A 17,117-nucleotide genomic window follows, 5' to 3' on the forward strand; every position below is an offset into this window, starting at 1 on the left:
TCCCCAACAGGTAATCTCAACAAGCATGAGGAAATTTAATGGTTTTATTGAAGATTGTGAACTGAAGGAAATACCTCTGCTGCAAGCCAGTTACACTTGGTCCAACCTTCAGGAAACCCCTTTGTGCTCGAAGTTGGATAGATTCTTATTTAACCTTGCCTGGGAGAATAGTTTGGAAAACTTGGTTGCTAGGGCATTACCTAGGGTCACCTCCGATCATTGTCCTATCCAAATAGGAATTAAGTCTTTTCCTATGGGACCCAAACCTTTTAGATTCGAAAATATGTGGCTTACCCATCCAGGTTTTGTGAAAAAAGTGAAGGAGTGGTGGGGTGAGGAGGAGAGGGGGGTAAGATGGAAGGGGATCAAGTTCCATAAGAAATTAAAAAGGTTGAGAGCCAAAATAAAAGAGTGGAATAGAGATAAGTTTGGTAGAACTGAGGAACAAAAATTGGGCCTAATCTCTCGGATATAGAATTTGGGTGTAAAGGAATCTCACAATGGGCTGGCCGAGGAGGACAAAGTGTTAAGGAGACAATTAAAAAAGGATTTGGAAGAAGTGTTATTGAGGGAAGAAATCAGTTGGAGACAAAAATCTAGACACAAGTGGATTAAGGAAGGCAATGGGAACAATATATTCTTCCATGATTTGGCAATTGGGAGATGAAGAAAGAATTTTGTAACCAAGCTAGAGAGATAGGAGAGGAGGTGATTACCAACCAGGATGACATAGACAGAAAATTTTTGGACCACTTCAAATCGATTTATAGAAGGCCTTTGAGTGAGAGAACAGTCATGGAAAGTGTGGATTGGCCAAGAATTGATGGAGTGGCAAGGTGGCTGGAAAGGGATTTCGAGGAAGAAGAGATTAAGAAAGCTGTCTTTCTAATGGATAGATCCAAGGCTCCGGGTCTAGATGGCTTTACAATGGGTTTTTATCAAGACTGTTGGGAGGTGTTGAAAGAGGATCTAGCTGAAGTCTATGAGGAATTTGCAGACAATCACACTATAAGCCCTGGAATTAATGCCACCTCTTTGGCCTTGATACCTAAGAAGAATGATGCCAACCACCCAAAAGATTATAGGTCTATTAGTCTGGTGACAAGCATCTATAAAATTATGGCTAAAGTGCTCTCATTGCGAATAAGTGTGTGGAGGAAATGAAAAGGTCTAGTAAGAAAGGATTCAATTGTAAATTGGATCTTGAAAAGGCCTATGATTTGGTGGATTGGGAGTTTCTATTAGAGGTTATGCGAAATGGTGGATTTGGGGACAAGTGGTGTAGTTGGATTTTTGGGTGTATCAGTACTTGTCACTACTCTATTCTGGTAAATGGTACGGTGAGGGACTTTTTTCCAGCTTGCAGGGGTGTCAGGCAAGGGGATCCACTTTCACCCTTCCTTTTTACCTTAGTAGCCGATGTGATTAGTAGGATCATTACTAAGGCTGACAACGAAGATGCCATTAGGGGTTGGAGAATAGGGAGACACCAAGTCCCCGTCACCCACCTTCAGTTTGCAGACGACCTAATGATTTTTTGTGAAAAGGTAGCAAACCTAAAGTAGCTAATAAAATGATTTGAAAGTGTCTCTAATTTGAGAATAGATCTGGAAAAGAGCTGCATAGCAGGTATAAATTTGGAGGTAGCGGAGGTTGAGGCTATTCCGGAGTGTCTTGAGTGTTCCACCTCTGCTTGGCCTATGTCATATTTAGGGCTTCCTTTAGGGGCAAATCCTAGGGAGAGTAGATTTTGGACCCCAGTGTTAGAAAAGTTTGAGAAGAGATTAGTCTCATGGAAGAGGAACTATATCTCTTTAGGAGGGAGAATTACCCTAATAAGAGCTACCTTGGCTAACTTACCTACCTATTATTTGTCTGTCTTTAGGATACCAGTTAGGGAAGTTAGGAAACTGGAGAAGTTGATGAGAGACTTTTTATGGGAGCTGGGACAAGAAAAAAAGGATCACTTGGTTAATTGGGAAATTGTGTGCAGAAGTAAAGAAGAGGGGGGTTTGGGAATTGGGAGGGTAACTAGAAAGAATCAAGCTCTGTTAGGGAAATGGTTGTGGAGATGGCCTTTGGGGTGGTGGGAAGCATTCATGGGAGGTCAGAGAATGGATGGGATGTTGGTGTATCGAGGCAAGCTAACCTAGCAGCACCTTGGAAGGCTATTCACAACACCCTTCCTCAATTCCTCAATTTTATCAGGTATGAAGTTTGTTCTGGCAACTCTATCCTTTTTTGGGAGGATATTTGGGTAGGAGACTCACCGTTAAAGGATTTGTTCCCTTCGCTTTTTTCTATTTCTTTGTACAAAAAAGAGGTGGTCTCAAAATTTGTCTCACCTTTGGGAACACCCTTAGATCCTACTTGGGATTTTGGGTTTCGTAGAGGACTTAGGGATGCTGAAATTGAGTCTCTTTCTATTTTGCTTGGTTGTCTTAATCAGGTTTGTTTGGATCCCTCCAAGCCAGATAAGAGGGTTTGGACTCGTAGACCCAATGGAACCTTCACTTGTGCTTCTTTCTTCAAGTCCATCTCTCAACTTTCTACTCACCAACCCTTTTCGTCAAAAGAAATTTGGTGTAGGCCAGTTCCCCCAAAAATTATGGCTTTTTGTTGGGAAGTTTTCCATGGGAAAGTAAACACTTTAGACAACCTACAAAAGAGAAGACATTTTCTCTGTATTTCTCCTAATTGGTGTATCCTCTGTAGAGCTCATAGTGAGGATTGTTACCATCTATTAGTATCTTGTTCCTTTTCTATAGACCTTTGGGCTTGGCTACTTTCGTTGTTTGGGGGTAGTTGGAGTCTACTAGCAGAAGGTCACATGCTCTTCAACCATTCTACCTTTTATTGGCCTACAAAAATAGGGAGAATTATGTGGAGATGTGCTCGTGCTGCCTTGACTTGGACTCTTTGGGAAGAAAGGAATCTCAGAATTTTTCAAGATAAGGAAAGGAACAACCAAGATTTGAAAGACTGTGTTAAAACAGGACAATACATTGGCTGAAGACCTTGGAAATCTTTCATCAACTCTCCTTTAATGACATTTGGAGAAATTGGTCAGCAGTAGCAAGGTGCTCATCTCTAAAGGACAAATCAATTACAAGCTGGTCTCCTCCACCCGAAGGCTCAATAAAGTTGAACTTTGATGGAAGCAGCATGGGTAATCGAGGATTATCCGGAGTGGGGGGTGCTTTGAGAAATGAGAAGGGAGAGATTTTGTTGCTCTACTCAGGTCCCTTGGGAATTGGGAATTCCATCAGGGCAGAACTTTTAGTTGCTATACAAGGGGTTCAATTTGCAAACCAGCTGGGGGTACAACACCTAATAATCGAGGGGGATTCTAAAGTGGTGGTGGGTTGGTTGAAAAATTCTGAAGAGGCTATGTGGCGATACAAGAATGAAATGAAGAAATTTAGTTGGTTGACAAGGAATATGTTGGTCACTGTACAGTGGGTGGGGAGATCAGCAAATACCTTGTTAGATGTGTTAGCTAAGCAAGGGGTAAATAGGGAAGAATTATTTTGGGCTCAGTTGTGATTCTTGTTTTTCTTTCCTAGTTTACTTGTAAGTTTCAAGGAGGGGCTGCAGCTCGCGCTTCTCGTTGGGATGATGTATGAACTCACTCTAATTTGCTTCTGAATCAATAAACTTATTATTATTCATAAAAAAAAAATTCAATGGGCCCTGCCCAAGTTGGGCACCTGGCTTACGCACCTATTTAGAATCTTTTCAACTGTTTCTCGCCAGTCTTGAAAGATGCTGACAGAATACATTGTGTGTGTGAGTAACTATCTATCTATACATACACATTGTATGTATGTATTGACAGTCTTGATGGTCATATTTTTCAAGCCATGTTGTCATGGTAAGATTTTGAGTTTTACAGATATGGTCCTCATGGTGATTTGTCCCAACTAATATTATTCCTGCTGCTTATCTAATAATGTGTGGTTTGTCCAGAAATGTATTTGATCCACGTCAAATGCGTATCTCAATTCAAGGAAGTGGAATTTATGTAAATAGGGAAAGAGGACATTGGTGATGATTTCTTACTCTTTTTTGGATCATGTTTACAACATTTACATATTCACACTAAGATGCTTCTACTGCCCCATCTTTTGAATATTCATTTTCTGATTCTGACTTTGCAGTATTGACCCAATTCACATTGATGATCCACTTTTCCCAACAAATAATGTTGGGAGGAACTGTTTTCGCATACATCAGTGCATCAAGGTTTGCTTAATCCATCTTGTTGAATTTATGTACTTGATTCATGGTGACCACGGTTTTGAAATTCATGGGCGAGACTACTTGCTAATGAAAAAGTTATGATTTGGGTGTTAAACTAGTTCACTGAAGGGACCACTTGGTTTTGCGTTTATGAGATTAATAATTTGTGTGATAGTTAATATTTATTTGAACAGATACACTAATAGAAAATGTTTGGAAGGAGAAGAAAATATACAAGACATGATGGAAAAAAATTTTGACATGTATTATTTACAAAAGAAAATCCTACATGTTTTCCTTGAAAAAATGTTAGAATTTGGTCATATTACTTATTATGCAAAAGGAATGCAAGTAATTTTCTAAAATTTGAATGGTTGCTAGTGGATTTCACCTAGAAGATATCTTAAATTGGGCAATCTATGTATTGAGAAACCAAAGAAAAGAAATGGTTCATTAGATGAAAGTGGCTGATAAAGAGTGGTGTATATGTATAGTGGGAAAATTCACTCTTTGCTATTAACTTGAAAGATAAAGCAGAATTGTTTTGAACACCATCTATGCATAGGTTTCTTTGAGGTAAACCAAGGGAAAATCTCTTGCATGGTACCAAATACTAATCTAAGAAATCCCAAGAATTCTTGAATCATTCAATGCCAAGATGCAAATATTTCTTTCAATAATAAAAGACTTGCTTACAGTTCTTGGTAACTTCTATTCGTGAAAAAAAAAACTAACATGTAATCTATATCTAAGGAATCAAACCCAACCAATTATCTAATCTAAGTACGTAAAGAAATTATATATGGCTAAAGTACTCCTTAAGTAGAGATGATGGTGTGGCTACCCAACAAACACATGTCCAGTCTAAACCTATTCATGGGCTGGGTAGCCCGACGAGGTGGCCTCGTTCCACCTGTTCTATATTGGGCTTGGACAAATTTTTAAGCCTGCTGGCTCAGGCTCCAAGCACCAGGCTTGACTATTTCTCGGGTCAGGCTTGGCCTTTCTCCCAATTAAAACAAGTGATAATTAAATGGTGAGAACTATGTGTAATGGGCTAAATCAGTGAATGTGTTCTTGAGAGCCAAGAAGAAGGTGAAACATGTGAGGGAGGAGAAACCCCTCTTTTGACTCTCCAGGGTTTAGTGAGTGGGAACAGGAAGATGCACAGATTATAACTTGGTTGTGGAATAACATGGAACCTAAAATTAGTGTGAATTTTATGTTCTTGGATATATCTAAGGAGATTTGGGGCCATGCTAAGAAACTTTATTTTGGCCAAGATAACACTACCAGAGTGTACCAACTTTATCAAGATCACTTTAACCTAAAGCAGGGAAATCAAAGTCTAGAAGAGTACTATGCAAGCATGAGAAATATCTGTAATGAGCTTATTGTATATCGCCCTTTGACTTCGGATGTTAAAATTCAGCAGCAACAACGAGAACAACTTGATGTGACAAGGTTATTAGTGGGTTTAAAATCTGAATATTAACCTATTCGAGCACACATATTAGGCGAATCTGCCCTCCCCTCTCTTGAGGAGGTGTTTGCCCGACTCCGGAGGATTTCTATTGAACCTATGGTGCATTCCACTCTCTCGGACAGGTCTGGTTTTGTGGTGGTGAGAGGGGGAGGTCGTGGAAATAGTGGTAGTGGAGGTGGTCGTGGATTTCCAGGAACCTGAGGTTGTCCTATGTTCAATCGTACTGGTGGTCGCAATGGAAGTCGAGATTCATGGGGAGGTCATGGTAGATGACAGAGTACTGGTCCTAGAAGGTGCACATATTGTGGATTGGAGGGGCATATTGTTAACTTTTGTTATGACTTACATGGTCCACCCAACACTTGGGCCAATCATGTTGTGATTAGTGGTGGTGGTATAGTTAGTGAGAACTAGCAGGTTGATCAGACACCCTCCACATCTACAGGTGTTTCTGGGAAGGAAATGGTGAGTGTCCCACATGAGGAGCATGAGAAGTTTCTTCAGACATCCTCTTAGTAGAACAAACTACTCTTGCACATTCAAGTATGGCTTGCTTGGCATCCAAACCCTCATATTGGGTTATTGACTCTGGAGCCTTTGATCATATGAGTGGGTTGGGACTCCAGGTGTGTTTTCTTCACTTTCTCAGTTTTCCACGTCCCAAACAGTTACCCTTGCTAATGGTTTTACTTCTCCCATTTGTGGTGTTGGTGATGTTGATCTCACTTCTTTATCTTTATCCTCTGTCTTATACGTACCCAAATTTCCCTTTAACCTTATGTATGTTAGTAGATTAACCAAGTCATTTAATTGTTCTATAACCTTTTATCCATTTTCTTGTGTGTTTCAAGATCTCAAGATGGGGATGAAGATTGGTGGAGGGCATGAGGCAGGTGGATTGTATTACCTTGATGGTGGTGGTCCGAAAGTAGATTTTCAGTCTTCTTCTCTTATTCCTCTCCAATGGCACTATGGAGTTGGTCATCTCTTGCTCAAGGCCCTAGTATTATTGGTTCCATCTTTAAATCATCTTTCATCATTGGATTGTGAGTCATGTAAGCTTGGGAAAAATCATAGTCTCTTTTAGTCCTAGAGTTGATAGTTGTGTTTCGAGTCCTTTTTCTCTAGTTCATTTGGATGTTTGGGGTCCAAATAATGTAGTGTCATACAATGGCTACAAGTACTTTGTAATTTTTGTTGATGATTATTCAAGGATGACATGGCTTTTATCTTATGAAAGACATAAGTGAATTGTTCTTTATTTTCCAAAAGTTTCATGCTGAAATTCGTACCCAATTTGGTGTTCATATTAAAATTCTTCGCTTGGATAATGCAAAAGAATACACCTCAACAATCTGGCGCTCACAGGGATCCCTTTTTAGTGATAGTTTTTTGCCTATGTAACTCTCTGAGTGCTTAATTGCTGTGTACATCTCCTCATGTACCTTTCTTTTCTTCGAATAAAGTTAACTTTTTCTTAAAAAAAAAAAAAGAATACACCTCAACACCATTTCAGCAATACTTAGAGCACCATGGGGTAATTCACCGAACTTCTTATTCTCATACCCCACAACAAAATGGCATGGCTGAATGGAAGAATTGACACTTACTTGAAACTGCGTCTATTATGCTTGATATGAATGTTCCAAAGCGTTTTTGGAGTGATGCTATCCTTACATCAGTACCTTTTCTCAGTCCTGTTCCCTACTCTTTTTTCATCCCCTCTTACTCCCAAAGTCTTTGGTTGTGTTTGTTTTGTTCAGAATTTAGGGTCTGGACTAGACAAGTTAGATGGATGTGCTACAGAATGCATCTTTCTTGCCTACTCTAGAACCCAAAAAGAGTATAAGTGTTACAACTCTAGCTCTCATCGCTCCTTTGTGTGTTCTGATGTCAGTTTCTTTGAGTTTGTTTCATTCTTTTCTAATTTTGATGTTCCTCCTCTTTCTCCTGTGTTTCCTCTTCCAGTTCTACGTTGAGGACCCCCTTCCTATGGTTCTTGTTGTGTCTCAGTCGTTGTCTTCTCCAATGCAGGTTGATACTAAAAGACCACCAGTCACACGTGTATACTCACAAAAGAGTACCTGCCCCTCCTCTAGTTTAGCCCTCATTGACAGATTCTGCAGTTATATCTCTTTATGACATTGATCTTTCTATTGCATTGCGAAAAGGTAAATGTAGTTGTACATCTCATCATATTTCCCATTATGTTTTTGTTGCTCGCCTTTCTACTTCCAACAACAATTTATATCTCTGATATCATTTGTTTCCATTCCTAAGAATGTCTAAGAAGCCATTACCTCTCCAAGGCGGTGGCAAGCAATGGAAGAGGAATTGTTTGCACTGACACACAATCATACGTGGGAGCTTACCACTCTCCCTCCTGGTAAGTATGTTGTTGGATGTAAGTGGGTATACACAGTGAAGTATTTTCCAGATGTTAGTGTGGAACGGTTGAAAGCTAGGTTAGTGGCTAAAGGATATTCTCAGTTGTCTGGTGTTGATTATACGGAGACATTCTCTCCTGTAGCTAAGATTAGTTCAGTTCGGGTGTTGATTTCTTTAGCAGTAATATATGATTGACCAATCTTTCAGCTTGACATAAAAAATGCCTTCTTACATGGTGATGTTGTTGAGGAGGTATATATGGAGCAACCACTAGGGTTTGTTACTCAGGGGGGGATGGTAAAGTTTGCAGACTCAAGAAGGCGATTTATGGGCTGAAACAATCTCCATCTGTGTGATTTGGCAAATTCAGTCAAGTAGTGAGGGACTTTGGCATGAAACAGTGTTAGGTAGACCATTTTGTGTTCAGTTATGAATCAGAAGCTAAGAAGATTTTGTTAGTGGTGTATGTGGATGACATTGTCATGACTGGTAGTGATAGCAATGGGATTGATAGGTTGAAGAACTTTCTACATGATCACTTCCAAACAAAAGATTTGGGTAAACTCAAATTTTTTTTGGGAATAGAAGTTGCAAGGTCAAGACATGGTATTAACTTGAAGAAACAAGGTTGTTGGGTGCCAAATCAGCTGAAACACCCATGGAACAAAATGTCAAATTGAGTATTGATGCAGGTGAAGAGTTTGACGATCCTGGAAGACATAGGAGGTTGGTGAGTAAATTGAACTACCTGACAATTACTCAGCCAGATATATCATTTGCAGCAAGTATGGTGAGTCAGTTTGTTCAACATCCTCGAGTTCCACACTAAGAGGCTATTCTAAGAATTGTTAGGTACTTGAAGGGAGCATTGCGTTGTGGGTTGTTATACAAGAGTGGAGGAACTCTTGAGATAGAGGGGTGCGTAGGTGTTGGTTGGGTCGGATATGTTTCTAATAGGAGATCCACTACAGGGTATTGTACCTTCTTGGGTGGCAATCTACTGACTTGGAAGAGCAAGAAACAAACTGTGGTAGCAAGAGGCAGTGCTGAAGCTGAATATAGGGCCATGGCTCGTACTACATGTGAACTAGTGTGGTTAAAAAATCTTTTGTAGGAGATGGGGTTCTTGGTTGACAGACCCATGAGGTTGTACTATGATATCCAAGCTGCAGTCCACATTTCTTCTAATCCAGTTTTTCATGAGAGAATAAAGCATATTGAAGTTGACTGCCACTTTGTAAGAGAAAAGGTGATCAATGGATTGATAAATATAACTCATGTGAGTTCAGGAAACCAGTGGGTAGATTTGTTTACAAAAGGGTTGAGTCGGGGAAGAGTGGATTACATATGTAACAAGTTGGGACTATATGATATATACTCTCCATCTTGAGGGGGAGTGTTAAAATCGACAGTACAAGGGTAGTTTGGTCATTTGCCTATTTAATTAAGGTTGAGTTGTCTATTATGTTTGAGTTTATGTTGTGTCTCATGCTTTATGAGGGATAGATTTGTCTTTTGTAGTCTACTACAAAGATTATAAATATAAGGTGGGTCGGCTGAGAGGGATTGACTTTTCCTCTTTCTTCTTCTTCTTCTTCTTCTTCTTCTTCTTCTTAAATTTAAATTTGAATTTTCACGTCTAATTCAAATTCTCTCATTAATTCCTTTAATTAATGACCCCCTCTCATTAATTTTGTTTTGTTAGTGTAAAAACTTCAAAGTTTACTATAGCAAGATTTGAACCTTGGTCACTTTATTTTAACAACCACAAGTTTTCCAATGAGCCACATATATTTGTTTGCTATGATCTTAGTATTTTTAATTTGAAGTAAATTTTCACTTTTCTTAATGTGTGACAAGTGTTTATTAATAAATACTGGAATTAATTATTAAAATTTATACACTAATAAATATTAATATTAATTATATTGTTTTTTGAAAATTGACATTCACATTTTAGTTTTTTTTTTTGTTTTTTTACATTTTAGTTATTCCATCATTTGTCAATGGTTGCTAGTTGTGCCCTAATATGTCACACTTTATATAAACCATTAAATTATGGTTTTTTTTTTTACATTTAAATGACTTATTTACAATCATATAAAATTTGTAAATATTATTCATAATATATTTTAATTTTCTACTATATTTATGCGTATCTTAATTTTTTGTCTGTATCCATACGTATCCAAAGTGTATCCCGATACGTCTCTTGAAATTGTCTTTCCGGTACACCTTGCATTTCCGATACTTTGAACCTTACTTATTCCTTGTATTGATGGACATTAAAGTTTTTATTTTTTATTTTTTTATCAACAACAACCATAATCTCATTAAAGCATAATGGATGCCTCACACTTCAAAAATGTTGAAGTAAAGGAACTAATACAACAGCCAAGGCTGATATTACAAGTTCACCCTGGGCTAGGTGCCCCCTGTAACAGGTTTTCCCTTCTTACCCTACCCTTGCTAAAGCATTGGTGAATTTGTTAGCTGATCTAGGTATCCACCTGAACAGGCAATTCAGGTTGGAGGACAGTGCTTTTGGCTCTCTTTGTAGGAAGTAGGAACTGACATATCATCCAAAGGTCCTTGGGATCTTTTTAATCCAATCACCACTTGGCATTTTCTCTTCACTATCAATTTATTCCAACCTGAATTATAGGCTACTAAAGACAATTACTGTTGCTGTGAAACTAAAGACAATGTTACCAAGGTGGTCAATACGCATACTACCCACACCTGATGCACCTGGATTACCAAGATATCAGCCATCAAAGTTAAGTTTAATTCTTCCCTGCTGCGTACACCTGCAACCTTCTAGGGGCATACTGGCATAGCCAGCGAAAGAAGGCCATCTTCTCAAATGGAATCAACCATAATCCCTTTGAGCTCCGTCCTAACTCCTTATCATCAGCAAATGTGCTACTCCCACCATAATGAGGCGAAAGATTCATCTGTATTTGGTTGGATAATGAAAAGTTTCATCTATTTGGAGGTCCTGTAATATGGCTGCATTTGTTGCCCAGGGGTTCTAGCCTTCCCTACTTTTTTGGACATTTTGGGCCCCAGTGTTTAGAAAATGCTTTATCATTTTAGCTTTGTAGCTTGGGTATCTGCCTCCCTTAATTCTTTTTAGTGAATGCTATTTACTACCAGCAAATGGTAAATAAATTACTGGTGCCTGACCACTTGCTTAGAAAATAATCTCTATTGGCCCCACTGAATTTCCTAGTGTCAGAAGACAGGAAGTGGAATGAGAGCCTAATTGTATTGTATGTGCGATGCATGCACATTTTTCTGGATCATGTCATATGCAATTCGATTCTCCTGTCTCTGTGGACAATAGACAGCCTTTTAGCCTACATGAAATAAAAGGCTTTTTGCCAATTAATATATCAAAAAGAGAAGAAAATCTTTTAGATTGATCTTGCATTTTGTTTTATTTTATTTATTTCTTGTCATATTCTAAAATAGTGAATGGTGCAGGCTTTTGCAGATGCTTATTCTACTCTGGAGAATGAGCTTACGTGCCTTCCTAGTGATTCTGATTCAAGGACTAGGCAGTCATATAAATTACTTCCCAAAATTATTCCAAGTCTTGGTCTTTCATAGGAACATTCTGTTTTCCAAGGAGTTCAAATATGGTATGTACTTTTAACTCTATTTTGTATTTTCTGACAACTATTTCGATGCTCAGAGTTTGACCTTTATTTTTCTGACACTGAAAATTTTTAAAGATATAGAATCTGATTAAGTTATTGCATATTTTGGGTCAAAATTCCACAGCAGTTTCCAGTAACTTTCATCTCAAAATCAGCATGAAGTTTCGTCTGTGCATTTGAAGGTATAATTTAATTATGGTATTTTATGAAGGCTGTATTTTGATCAACCAGACCCTTGGAAATTTTGAGATGACATCCCACTATGAAAGTGGACCATAGAATGAAATCTGGAATTGGAAACTTGCAGAATTTGGGGGGGGGGGATCAATTCCATTTCTACCTTGACTCCTATCAAAACAAAGCCTTATGGGATGTGGTCATTATGCAAATCCCTTGGTTTTCTTCCCCCATTTTCTGCCTGTTTTGTTCTATATCTTCTGTTAACAAAGTAGACATTTTGTTTTATGAATACGAGGAAATTTTATTAAAAAAATATAAGAGAGATTATTGATTGAAAAAAAGATGAAGAGAGTTGCAGAAGGTGAAGGTTGTTGGGGTAACACTTTGAGTATAAATATAACCAACTACAAGATTCCAATACCCCAAAGGACCTTCTGACAAAGTCTTATCTTTCTTCCTAAAGTGGGAATTTTCCCTTGTTTTATATGCTTTTTGTAATTCTACCTAAAGATCACTTTTATCACACCATTTGTACTGTATAATCCTGAAAAGAGCCATAAGAAATAAATGTTATGGATCTATATGTCCACCCGCTGGTTCAATCGCCGAAATATCAATACCATTCAAACTCAACAACTCATCCCTATAATCAATGTCCGTTGCTTAAATCTTGAATCATGAAAATATTTATCTTATTCTCCCTCATCTTGATTCTCAATCTTGCAGTTCCGTGATAGAAGTCTTATTTGGGACCTCTTAAATGTTCCTCCTTATCTCCTTTTGTACTTGTAGAACTTCTTTCTCTCAATGGTACTTCTCAAATCCCTATTCAAAAACTTTTGTACTTCCCTTGTGTTCCCAATTCTATTAAAAGGTTGGTGTTGGAGGAAATATCAGTCATTCAAGTATAGGAAATATGCCAAAAATGTTTAGAAATACTGTAACAATTATAGACATAGTGGAAGCATTGTGAAATATCTGAAAATATAATTTGATATTTTATGAAATGATAAAAGAAGTATAGGTATATACCCTTTTAAATTATTATCTTATTCTGAACTGTCAAACAAAGCTAAGAAACTAAGGTTGATGGACAAAATAAGATGCTGTGAGGTTGTCCTACAAACTACATGATATATTGAGTTCAAGAAATAGTCTATTACATAAGGAAGAACTAAGATTTAACTTCATGTTTGGAAAGAATTTCTGTTGGTTAAAGTGTTAATCATGTCTTTTGGGTAGACAATAATACTACCCCACATATTTACAATATTGTCACCAATTTATGTTATACCATCTCTTCTACTCCACATGGTGCTATAGTTTTCAACAGAGAATGTCAGTTCTAGTAATATTTCGTCAGTACCCATGGAAATAGAAATAGTGTGGAAATATTAGGAAATATATGGACATTATGAACCATGCTTTCACCTTTTACAGTTTCCTTCCCCACCCAAAAAGAAGGTTCTTGAAACCATATCATCCTGTCTTCTCGTCCCTGATAAATTTGACAAGATACTTAACAAAGTTATTCTTGTGCATGGATACATTTTGAAACAAAACTATGTTGTCCATGGATACAATTAAGTTTGACATTCTAATAATTGCTGGTGACATATTTAGTGGAATAACCTCCAAATGATTGGGCTCATACCTGTAGGGGATGTGGTGAAGATTGAAGAATAGCTACTATTCTTGGCTGTTGATGTGGAAAGCTTCTATGTTCCTGGGACCCCCATTAGCAGTAAATTACAAATCTAAGGAGATTTGGGACCTGCTTACTGAAAATGTTTCAACACAAACTGGTGGACTGGAAGAAAACTTATCTATCCAAAGTTGGTAAGCTGATGCAAATTAAAAGTACCATTTTCAATCTCTCAATCTACCTCTCTTCTCTTATGGTATTTGTAGCAGATGCTTAAAAAATGGAAGATTTTTTTTTGGATGGTTCAAATGACAAGGAGAAATACCATCTTGTCTCAATTATATCTGACAGAGGAGGGGTAGGCCTGGATCATTTCGTTTGGTGAATAATGTCTATGACATTATAGTGCAGAAAAAATGCCTATGGATAAGTCTGATCTTCTCTTGATTGTGATTTCCTCCTGCCCCCGCACTATCAACACTTATGGGGTAGGTGTTTGGGGAGGCATAATGCATACAAGGGATGAATTTCTCAATAATATTGCATTATAAACTGAGTAAATGCGAGCAAGTTATTTCTGCAGTGATTGTTGAGTTGGTGAAGGATCCCTTAATTTTGAATTTCCACATCTTTTTAACCTGGCACAGGCCTAGTAAAGCAGTGCTATGAAATTGTGGAAGGTCATTTGATTTGGAATGTAAATGATTGGTACATGGATTCACTGGCCGCTTTTCTGAAAGATAAGTTTACACAATAAATCAAGTTGAGGCACAGATTTGAAAAGCTTACACATGATGGGATGGAGGATAGAAACAGTATTTTCTTAATACAATCCTTCTATGAGTCTGCAGGTCTATCTCAAGTTGTGTTCCTATTCAAATGGATATGGTTAGCCCATACCCCAACCTCAAGACAAAGTCCTTGGTAACAACCATTTAATACAGGTGGGGCCTTTGACTACAACTGCATTATGATGAATGGAGGAAACCGTTCATGAAATATGTGTTGACTGCTTACACACTGCAAATGTATTCATGAAATATGTGTTGACTGCTTGCATCTCTTCAAATGAAATTGGGTAATCCTTAAGGAATAAGGGCCTCCCCATGCTAATATCACTATGGAGAGATTATTGTAGAGAGGGCTTGGATTCCACGTTTGATAGAGGGAACTCTCTGGTGGATGGTATGATTGGAAAGATTGAAAGAACTCTAGTAAGCTGGGTTTTAATCCTCAAGGACTTTGAAATACCTTTATGATCAGTTCTGATGCAAATGAGGGGGGATATCATCTTCAACTCATCTTCTAATGTATAAAGGGGGTGTGTTTGTATATATGCTAAACATGGTTTTGGATTCATTAATTATACTTATACAATACAATATACTATTTATAAAAAAATATTCAAGGTAGCACATGGATTGAAGATTTCTTCAGCAAGTTCTTTCCCGTGGTAATAGCTATATATTGATGGCAAGAGCATGACTATGTAAGTATATATATTCTTTTTTCTATTGGAGTTGTGTGTTTTGTGCGATCATTTGCAACTTAATATCTTGGAGCATTGTTTCTTTCTACCCTTCGCTGTTTTACAATGCAGCTTGACTCACTCAATTTGCATTATGACCCTGGCAACTATTTCATTTGACACTTGCTATTTGGATGTCCTGCAGTTACTGGAACCAAGCTGTTAGGTGGCACTATGCTTTTATGTGTTGCAATCACATCTTGCACCTTGCCTTCTTTATTCAGCAGGTGCCATGTCCTTGTCAAGACCGTCCTTGTAAAGTGCATCACATTCAATGTAATTTCATCCCGCAATCAGTACTTGTTTGTTACTTTATGTTAGAGATTTGAACTGTGCCCATGAACTATTACCAGTCACATGACTCGTCTATCTTGCCTCAAAATATTTTTTGTTTCCTTCGATCTCTAGGTTTGACTATGTACAGAAGCTACAGAAGTTTATGGTGAATAATCCTTGTAAAGTGCATCACAATCAATGTAATTTCATCCTGCAATCAGTACTTCTATATTTTTGTTAGAAATTAGAACTGTGCCCATGAACTATTACCAACCATATGACTCGTCTATCTTGCCTCTTCCTACAATCTTGTGTCCCAAAATATTTCTTATTTCCTTCGGTCTCTAGGTTTGACTATGTACAGAAGCTACAAAAGTTTATGGTGAATCATGCATGGTCAGCATTTTTCTTTTCTACATTTTTCTGTATATTGCATTGCCTGTGTTTAAGGTATTCTACTCAAGCTCTTCTAGCAGTTTCATGCATTTATCCTGAGTGCTTAGTGTTGCTTCCTTGCTGTGCATGTTTAGCTGCAGGGTTCTTACTGTTCTTGTTACTGAGAAGGTACGGGAAACAGGACCAATCAATCAGTTGTGAACTTGTGGGCGTGGAGTGGGTGCAGGGAATGGAAGCCATTCCATGAGTGGAACTCCCCCGTTTAACCAAGATGCACAAGTGGAGGCATCAGTATCATCATCATCCATGCCTTATCCCAACTATATGGGGTCCTGTTTTATGCACAAGTGGAGGTCTCATGAAACCCCTTACAATTTTCTGCAGCGTGACAGAAGCTGTGCAAGACAAGAACCAGAAATTGGATGGTTGACATACTTGATGCTGCAAACCATCGCTTTGACAATGAAATGAGGAATAGACCACCAATCTACAGTGGACTGCAGGAACAAGCTGTATTGCATTGGTAGATTAAAAGCCAGTTTTACAAGCACATCAAGGCTTTTGATGCTTAAGTTATTCAGGTAATGTGGTCTGCAGTACATCAATTTTAAGCATTAATTCATCCAAGAAGAATATGTTATCGTTCACTGTTTTGACTGGATGTGTTAGATTATGTAATATTGGGCCGTCCCAACCAAATTGGAAATGGTTGGATGGTTAGGGTCATCTAAATTCGCTGAATTTTAATGTCATCAGGATTCAGGATATGGACAAAGAGGTGGATAGAATCGCAAGTTTCAAATCAGAAATAAAAAACCGCTTACCCAAAAGGTCAGTTGGGTTGGGCCGAGTTGAAGTTTGAGTTAGGGTTTAAAAATATAAACCTGACTTTGGGGCAATAATCGGCTCCTATATCACCTTCTGATTTTTAGATATAAACCCTAAGCCTAAAATTTAAACACTAAACCCTTAAACCCCAAAATCAGCCTCCAAATCTTTACCCTAAATCTTAAACACTAAACCATGAACTCTTAATTTAATCCTAAACTCTAAAATTATTGTATGAAATGGCTATGGTATGATGCATGTCCACCAACGTGGTTGGAGCCAAGTATTTTCCCTAACTTTAGGTTGTATCAGGGTTGAGGCCTTGGCCATCTATAGGTATTCATATTCTCATGCATAATTATTAGGGAAAATTGAATATTAGTACTTTGTACTTTGGGTCTAGTCTCAAACTTCAAAATGTGCCAATCTAGTACCTAAACTTTCAAAATGTGCGTAGTACACACCTTTAACTAGCCGTCAATT

At 38.0% G+C, this 17,117-nt stretch overlaps 1 protein-coding gene across 1 annotated transcript in view; it reads left to right on the forward strand.

Annotated features, from left to right (window-relative positions):
- MEE44 (Nucleotidyltransferase family protein) overlaps positions 1–16,591 on the forward strand; it is a 58,677-nt gene extending 42,086 nt beyond the window's left edge. Inside the window, 4 exon segments of the mRNA XM_088962273.1 lie at positions 3,970–4,047; positions 4,161–4,245; positions 11,606–11,763; positions 15,941–16,591. Coding sequence (XP_088818399.1) covers positions 3,970–4,047; positions 4,161–4,245; positions 11,606–11,731 — 289 coding nt within the window. The 3' untranslated portion in view covers positions 11,732–11,763; positions 15,941–16,591.
- Positions 16,592–17,117: the final 526 nt, after the last annotated feature.

Source organism: Nelumbo lutea, chromosome 1, assembly GCF_056320005.1.
Source record: "Nelumbo lutea isolate HS-2025 chromosome 1, American lotus-T2T, whole genome shotgun sequence".
Lineage (NCBI taxonomy): Eukaryota > Viridiplantae > Streptophyta > Magnoliopsida > Proteales > Nelumbonaceae > Nelumbo > Nelumbo lutea.